A 9,030-nucleotide genomic window follows, 5' to 3' on the forward strand; every position below is an offset into this window, starting at 1 on the left:
TGATATTTGGAGCTGTCCATTTGGTTTTATTGTCTATTTTCTTTTGAGACCATAGTAAACTGTAAATGAGGTAAGGAAGTTGCTTCCGAGTCTCCCAAATACTGGCATTATCATAAGACAATAAAACGGGACCAGAAGTTTTTGAGGCTATTCCTCTGAACAGCTCCAGTGGCACCTGTGTAGCATACAGAAAGAGTAGCTGATATTTTGCAGGATCAACCATTTTTTTAAAATGTAATTGTTGCCTTTAGTAGAAATTTATGCTATGCAGATGGACCGCATACCCTCTTTGAAAAACAACATTGAACAACACTTTTCTGAGAGCCTACTACAATCCAGGTGAAAAAGATTTATGCTTCTGTGGTGCAGTGGAAATCCTGTTGCATCATAAAAAGATGTGTATGTTTAAGTATCCACAGACAATGTGCAAAGTGGAAAGAGCTCAGTTATTCCCCTCTGAACATTGGTGTGAATAGGTAAAATGGAGATTACTGTGTATTACAACCTCTTCATCACGTTAGATTTTCTCCAGAACAGCAGGCAGAATGCCTCTCAATTCTTGATATAATACAACTCTGATAAGATCCTTAACCCATCACTATTTAGCACTGAGCTGCTTTGCATAACATTGAGAGCTGTTTTATTTACTTTGTAAAACAAACTGCCTAAGCTAGGTTTACTTTGTCCTTTTTTTTTTTTTTTTCTATCACTTTGCAGTTTAATCATTAAACAGCTCAGGTACATCTAAAGGTACATTTAGAGTACAGTCCCACACAGCTATTTAAAAATGCCTTAAATTCATTCCTTTCCAGAATGCTTTTATATTTTATGATTTTGGGAAGATATTTATTGATTAGTACCTGAGCAGTGGAGAAGAAAATACAAGAAGACACCATGACTTGAAAGAAAAAAAATATTTGTTCTTCATATAACAAAAGCTCAAATATGAGAAAATGGGAAAAGGTGATGAAATTTTTTCTTCTCTATGGCATCTACTGTGATTTGGTTTTGTATATGCAGAAGGTTACTTCTTTTATTCTGCTTCTTATCTTCTTAAAGGAATAATTTATTTGTTGAATCAGAGATAGACTGTGTAACTGTATATGTTTATATTCCCATCTGCTATTTCTGGAAAAAAACAACCAGAAACCATGCCCGAAGTCCCAAATTCCACTATCGTCCAGTCTCAGTGATTTGGCATTTGAATTATTTCAGAGGGGACTTAGAGGCTCTGCCATTTTCTGAGCTGGGCAGCAGGTGAACCACCTGTTTCCCTGCACATCGCTTAGGTGAGTCAGATACATAAAAGAGGGGATGAAGTGGTGTCACTGCGGAGATTGCTGAGAAAACAGATGATATTTAAATTCAGACCATCCAATAGCATCAGGCACCCTTCTGCAGCCAGGGAGATGCTTTTCTCCCCCGCAGGGTTCTAGGCGCAGGCTTTGGGAGCTGAGAGCCCTGTCTTAGGCACCTATTTCAAGTGCAGATGCAGCCACATTGAAGCCCTCTCTGATCTCATTCCCCTGGGCTGAAGGAGACCCAACTTCAGATTGCTTGTCTGTCTGCTCCCAAGCTGCAGCGTGATGAGTGCACTCTGATTACCCTGGAGAATGCCCTAACCACTGAACTATTATGATACTATTACTACTAGTATCTCTGTCTCCGCTTGAAGCTGTCCCACTTAACGTGAATTATTAACTATTGTCTGGAGTAGGGACTAGACCCTACATCTCTTACCTTCTGCAAATATTCCTTAACAAGCAGATTATCAAATCAGTCTTGTCCTTGTGTGTCTCTGTAGACAAATGAATACTGAATTCTTGATACAGAGTGTTTGGACATCACTGATGTTGCATAATATGCCAGATGCTTAGTGTCGCCAAAGAAACATCTGCCTTATTTGAGCAGTGGCATGTGTGGAAGAAAGATTTGTCCTAGTGTGATTATACTACTATTTTCCTCGTGTTGCTAATATATATTGCTTCGATGAGATAGATATCTGCTGCATAGCAATTACCCCCATTCAACAGAACTGTAAATTAGCAATCCTCAGAAAAAAGCAACCACTAATACAGCTTTAACTCAGTACAGATGGGATTAATGGAAGAGTTAGTAGCAAGGCCCATCAACTGGTGAATTACTATTGAGTCAGGAGACTTTTCAAAGATGCCAATATGCTAGGCAGCAGAAGAAGGCAGTAAAAGGAGCCTATTCATAGATGTGTCAATTGTGCTCCGGCTTTTTGTGTAAGAGCCTTGTACTTTGGCAGGACACCAGTGCAAAGCGTGCAGGGTGGTGTAAAAGATCTGTGGGCAGAGAGCAGAAATTGCTCTTTCTTTGTTCGTGTACTGAACTAGAGCATTGTTCGCAGTTTCTAAGTCCTTCCTCTTTCCCACAAAAAAAAAAATACAAAAAAAAAAAAAAAAACCGCATGAGCTTACCTGGAAGGCCAAATTGTGCACTCCTGGGTGGTCACGGGCATTCTCCTTCAGCTCCATGTGCCTAGCATTGGCAGGAGAGATTTGGGTGACAGCAACAAGCTACCTGTGGCATAGGACACCAGCAGCCAGCATGTGTCTGGTTAATCCATCCACAGGATCAGTGCCTATCACTTGAGGTTTGGTTCGTTGGAGGCATGCTCAGGTTGCTCTTACTCATCCATGGCTCCACCTTTTCTCTCCCCTGGTACAGCCCCTTTTGGCTGGCGTGAAAAGTGAATTCAAGGTTTCCAGACAAGAAGGGAGGATTTCTGCATGCCCCAAAAGGCAGATGTCTCTCTGGGCAAGCCCAAAGGCAAATATGTGTTTTTACATGACTTCTGGCTTTTCTGCCTTGCTCGGGGAAGCAAAAAGTGAATGGAAAATATTCCCCACCCAGTTCTTTGCGAGGTCAGCATGGTTTTTTCTTTTTAGCAGCTATTTTCAAGCCACCGTTTCTGTGATGTCATCACGGCTGTGCTTTTATAGTTGTTAGGGACTCCATCTAGCAAGAGAGAACATGAAAAAAGGAGCAACTCCTAAGCCTCCAATAATATGTGTTACGCGTTTTTGTTTCCCATGCTAAGTCTGGTGACACATGCTCATTTGGTTATCTGCCCTGTGCTTATTCACCTTTATCAAAAAAGTTTTCTCCTATGGGTTTTCAGGCTTGCTGCAGGGCAGCAAGAGCAAAAAGTTATATTCTTGGGACTGCTAATTCGATCTCTCCTAAGCATGTTTTAGTTGCCTATAGACTTCTGGTTTACAGCTCATTTGGTGTAACTTCACTAATACTAGTGAGAGACAGAATTTGAACTAATATAATTTCTTCAGGGACAAAAAAATGAAGAAGTGTTCTGTTTCTTTGAAAAACAGCAACAAATATTTATGTACTCATTGGGTTCTTGAATTCAGAGCTTTTTACATGGAGATTGAAAATGTCTTGAGTTTTTCCTCTTCCTGTAAAAGATGCAGAAATGATGCCCTATTTTAGAAATACAGAGCCAGTGAATTAGCATGACTGAATATATTTCTTGGAAGTACAGAACAGTTATGTGAAAAAATAAGATGATGCATCTGTTTGAGGCATCATATAACTGTGTTTTAATTAATATTATAAACCACATACTTGCAGTGAATGCTATCTGAATCTCCATCTGACTATTTGCTTAAAAAGAGGACAGGTTGTCTTCTCTATTGTTTCAGTAAGGAGTGCATGACTTTGAAAAACAGGATATATAATTAACAACCTTTTCTGATGCCTCAGATTTTGAAATCAGACTTTTTGTTGCTATTTATATTGGCTCTGTAGAGCAATTTCTGTGGCTAATAGCTTCTCTATGTTTGCACACTATTCACCAGTAAGAAATAGCTGTAAGTGTCTTTACTAAGTTTGACAGAAACGACTGCTGATTGCTGCATAGCTCAGCTCTTTCTCTCCTCCTTTATGCCTTCTCTCCTCCTCCTCTTCCCTCCAGTGTGCTTTTACTGGCAGAGGGGAGAAGGCAGGGAAACATTCATTTTCACTGTATCATTTTCAGAGCCAGCCTCTGTAATCCTAAAATCTTTAGTGTGCGCTTGTATGGTTGGACGAAACTTCTGCAGTAGTAACTATAACCAGACACAACTGTTTTCTGCTGCTGCTCCTCTCCTTCTGGCAACTTATCAGGTCATTTTAAAAACTAGTTCTTTTCCATTGAGAAATGTCAGAATAATATCGACAAGCTTCCCTCCTCTGAATTATATATAACTTTAGTAAACTTACGGGATAATTAAAAAAGTGAAAAGCCCATGTGCAAGACAAATCCTGAGAACACCGGAGAAAATTTGAAATATGCCATTTTCCTGCAGACAAAGGCCATGCAGTTAAACAACAGATGGGAACTCATTGATACTGTTTTGGCAGGATCAGCCAAGAGTTTGCTCAATGTTTGATTCATGGCAAGCCCCCTCCCATTTCTTATCAGTTTAAATCCTTACGTGAAGACTTTGACTTTCAGGAAGCGTTATGCGTACAAGATACTACACGCTGCCATTGCAATTGATAACCAGCCTGGGCATCTGCTTTCCAAATCCATGTGAATTCTCCAGCTGAAAGAAGGAATTAAAGACCCTGACTTTTAATTTTTAGGGTGTTTTTACAGCTGTAGGCTACCACTGCTAGGCTCAAACAATATATGTTGCCCAAACTCTGTTGCCTAACAATAACAAAAGAGAGAAAAATTTCCAGCAACTGAGGAACTACTTCCTAGGAATAATACTAAGAAACTTTTAAGTTCAGCCCCAGTACTTCTGCGTGAATTACAGTTAGTAGAACTACAAACTAATATAGTTCACAGTCAGGTTTCTGTTTATCTTTTTTAAAGGCAGACCAATCAGAAAGACAAAACTCATCTTGTGTATCACACTTACATGGTATTAATGCAAAATAAATAGTTTGTTAACTGATTGAGTTCCTACTGTGCCTAATACATGGAGGAATTTCATTTTCACTTGAAGGCACATGTATAATTTACCTCATTTTCTTCTCACTTGCCTTTTTATAAACATAAAAGTTTCTGGATGCACTGAAAGGATGCTGCTGTTTTGGTTAGCAGCCCTGAGAAACGAGATATTAGGAAAGCAAAGCACTTTATTACATTAAAACAACATTCTGGAAAAGTTTGGGAGGTCATTGGAGGATTTAAGTATCTGAACATGCTTTATCAGAACGTTTTTGATACGGACCAAGAAAAATTTAATTTTAGGAGAACTTCAATTGTGTATCTATACAATTTGCAAGCAGCTGGTTACTACTGCACAGTGGATTGCTGTTAATTTATCACATAGAAAAAGCATATCTTTGAGAAACCAACAGTTTTGTTGTAAGTTTTGTGTATTGCATTTCTTTTCCTGGGTCCTTCCCTCAAAACTCCATAGTGTCATGAGAATAAAAGGTAAAGGTAAGGAATAAGTCTCTTCTGGGAAAGAAAGACAATTGTATACATGTAAAACATTCCCTCAACATCCACTTCCCTTGGAAAATCTGACTTTTCAAAGGGGAACATGCCTTTTCAGAATTCTCACCTACAAGTCCTGCAGTCTTAGGGGAAAGGCAGAAAATAAAATGTTTTAACCAAGATAAATCTGCTTTTGAAATATCTGAAAAAATTAAAATGTAGTGCAGGGCAGACACTAAATAGAAGCCTGAATTTCCATTTTCTTTTAGTCTTTTACATTTGTACAAGGTAAAGTGACAGAAAATGCTGTTAAAGCAGCATTATATGTTTTTGCAGCCATTTGGTACAAATGTATGTATTGTGTACCTCATAAAGCATTGATATTGATTGAACCGTTTCTTCTTCTGTGATGTTTTACTAAGGAAGGAAAACAAATTTTCCTAAACCATTTGGAAAATAAATTAAGCTGATGGGGTGGAAGCCAGGGCATGTTTCTGAAAATCTGAATTTAGACTAGAAAGGGTGAACTTTTGACCTAGAAAATGTCTAATGGACAAAGGAATTTCCACTTTGCTCTGGAAAACAGAGCCTTGAGTAAGCCATAAGATAACAGATGGACAGTCCAGAGTGTCTAACCTTTGAGACACAATGTCTAGCTGGGCTTGAATACCTTGAATTCTTCCTTAGAGCATGTATGAAAAATTGTTTGCTACGTAGCTATATAGTGGGAGAAAATCATCAGCCTTTTCAGAATAATTTTACCTTTTGCCAGATGGACCTTATGAAAATACACTGCTACCACATTTAACAAGCTTGCTGGAGCCCCTGGGTGTCCAGGTGCCTCCTGGGGTCTGCTGTACACTGAAGACTCCTTGGTCCACACGAGTCTCAGCCTCTCACTCAGCGAGTCTCCCGCTCAGGCTGGCTCCTGGCTCTCCCTCTGAGATACTTTGGGTACAACGTGAATGCTCCAACAAAGTCCAGAGAAGATGATTCATTTCCCTGGTTTTCAGAGTTGCTGGAGCAGCAGAGATGAAGCTTTTTCATGATTCTCAGTTATCCTAAAGTTACCCCTTGACAGAAGGCAAACATTGACGCAGAAGAACTTGGTGTTTAACAAATGCAATGAGTCAGGGGGGTACGACTTCTTGGGAGGAAAGTGCAGGGCCTTTGAGGGCTATTGTGTTTCAGCATGTGACAAATACCTCTGTAAGGCTAAACAGAAGGGATCCTACAGCTGGTGATTCTCCGACATTAGCAGCAACTTCAGCAAAGTTCAAGGAAACCTCTCCAAAAGGCACAGACTTTCAGTATTACCCCCCCCCCCTCCACCACCACCAAAAAGCAACATTTTAATCATGCGAGGCAGACTAAATAAAGAATAACATTATACAAATAGCTTCATAGCACGTTCATGTAACATTATATGAATGCAGAATGAAAACACAAGCAGATATAAAAGAAGGCATACACCTAAATTCAACAGGAAAGTTCACTTCAAAGAATGCTAATAGGGAAATCACTTAATTAGGGTAGAAATCTTATCTCTGTTCACTGACTGTTTTTCAAAAATGGTTTGGCTATCTGCAGGTGGGAACTTCTGTGTGAATATAGGTTCAAAGGTAGAGACAAGCAATTAGGGTGCTAAGGCTGCTTTTTAATGTCTTGATTATCTAAAATATCCTGATCTGTGGATGGTATTTGGACAACTTAATCTTAATCTAAATGAGGTAAAAATATGGCTATTGGCTCTCTGACTCTTGAATAGTTTCTTCTAACCTTTAGAATAGATAATATAGAAATATCCAATATTCACTGAATCAATGAATCAAGCATAAAAACCTATAGAAATATCCAGTTCATCCTTGCCTCACACTTCTGGTATTTCTTGATTACCCGACCTTTGCATAACTGTCATCAGTCTGTAAATGTCATCAAATGCAAGTTTTTCCTGTAGTTACAGTCAAGGTGTAGCTGGTACAAGGACTGTGTCTGCATGAGTACCCTGAGGTATGCACCTTTAGTCATGGGAACTCCTCAGCTTGTCTCTGCATAGCTACAATGGCAGACCCATTTGCAACAACTTAATAGACTAAACTCCAAGCCTCCTTTACAACAAAAATTGGCTAATTGGTACAGGATTCATCCATGGGCCAGTTTCCATATGGTGCCAGGGCTTCCCCCAGCAGCTCCTGCTGTGTACAGCCCAGTGGATAGGTGCTATGAGCACCCTGAGATATGTTGATTAACCCCCTGGGTGGAGAAGCTGGGCAAGCCTGTGGACTCCTCCAGGCAGTTCCTCCTGCAAAAGAAGGAATTGACAAAATTTGCATAGATAAAATACTTTAAGCAGTCATCAGAAACTCTTCCTGCATATGCAGGAATGGTCACGTAGGAAAGTCTTTTGTATCTGGTTAAGGTAGTTAACATATTTTATACGTCGTTTAAAATAACCAATAGCAGTGGATCGTGCATGCACCCGAGGGGTCACCCTAGTAGGACCTAGGGTGACACTCAAAATCCTAATAGGACCTCTAGGGCTGCAAATTCACCACAACTGCATTTTGGGGAGTCTCATCTGATCCGGCTGAAGATGCCGTTCTAAGAACATTTGCAATGGAGATTCCTGCAGCGTTTGGATAGCGACAGCAATTTGGTCAGCAATTTGATTTCCCAAGTAAACATTATCCTGTGCAGAAGATACCATTAAATTAGATTTTTAACTCACACTGTCTCTGAGTATCTATGTAACTCTGGGAATTCTTCTCCTGAAATAAACTTTTCTTCTAAATATTGTTAACCGGTTCTAATTTTTAACAATGAGTGCAGAATCTGACGTGGTTTAAACGTTTTAATGTTTAGCATTATGATTGCTTGTTCCTGTTCTGAACGAAACAATGACACCAACTTTCTGAAGTGGTAACCTCACATAAGAACTTTTCACATGAGTAAATGGAGGTGTCAGTGCCCTGTTCTGATTTTCCTGTACTGTGTAATCTACAGGGTGATCTCAGCTGCACAAATAAATGTTTTTCTTGTGATAAATCATTTCTAAAGGAGGAAAAAGAGAGGAATCATGAATCAGAGAAAGCTGAAGAACCTAGACGTCCTGGAAGCAGTTAGATGTCTTTCCACCAGGAAAAGCTATGCAAATAATAACAGTGGTTACTTTTCTGTGTGAATACTGAGTCCTTGACACACTTAATGATTCTGGAGTTTCAAAATGTATGAGTATGTTGATAAGGAGAAACTTTAACAGGCCAGTGTGAATCCTTGCTTTTTGGGGAGTGAAGAGGCCATCCCAGAAAGCTCTGAGCTTACACCTCTTACATTTAATGATAAATCAGTCGTTGATATTATTGGGATCCAAAGTAATTTGTAAAGAGCATACCCTACTTAATGTGGTTCCTTGCAGAGATACTCCTTACGCAAGCAACATAGCTTCACTGCCACAAAACTCACAATCAGAGCAGCTTATGCTACACAGAGAGCTCTGCCAGCTGTAGTCCTGGAGCTGCCTTCACTGGAGTGAGGTTAAGCATTTGTATATAAGCATTGCAAATTTACCCTTGCCTTGCCTCACCTCGCCTCTGATTTACCTACTAGCTTTG

At 39.6% G+C, this 9,030-nt stretch overlaps 1 protein-coding gene across 1 annotated transcript in view; it reads right to left on the reverse strand.

Annotated features, from left to right (window-relative positions):
* The window catches only part of SLC28A3 (solute carrier family 28 member 3), a 41,632-nt gene extending 38,849 nt beyond the window's left edge, over positions 1 to 2,783 (reverse strand). Inside the window, exon 1 of the mRNA XM_068926959.1 lies at positions 2,445 to 2,783. Within this exon, the coding sequence (XP_068783060.1) occupies positions 2,445 to 2,501 (57 nt within the window). The 5' untranslated portion in view covers positions 2,502 to 2,783. The remainder of the gene's footprint in view (positions 1 to 2,444) is intronic.
* Between the last annotated feature and the right edge of the window lie 6,247 nt (positions 2,784 to 9,030).

The sequence above is a fragment of the Struthio camelus genome, chromosome Z (genome assembly GCF_040807025.1).
Source record: "Struthio camelus isolate bStrCam1 chromosome Z, bStrCam1.hap1, whole genome shotgun sequence".
Taxonomy (NCBI): Eukaryota; Metazoa; Chordata; class Aves; order Struthioniformes; family Struthionidae; genus Struthio; species Struthio camelus.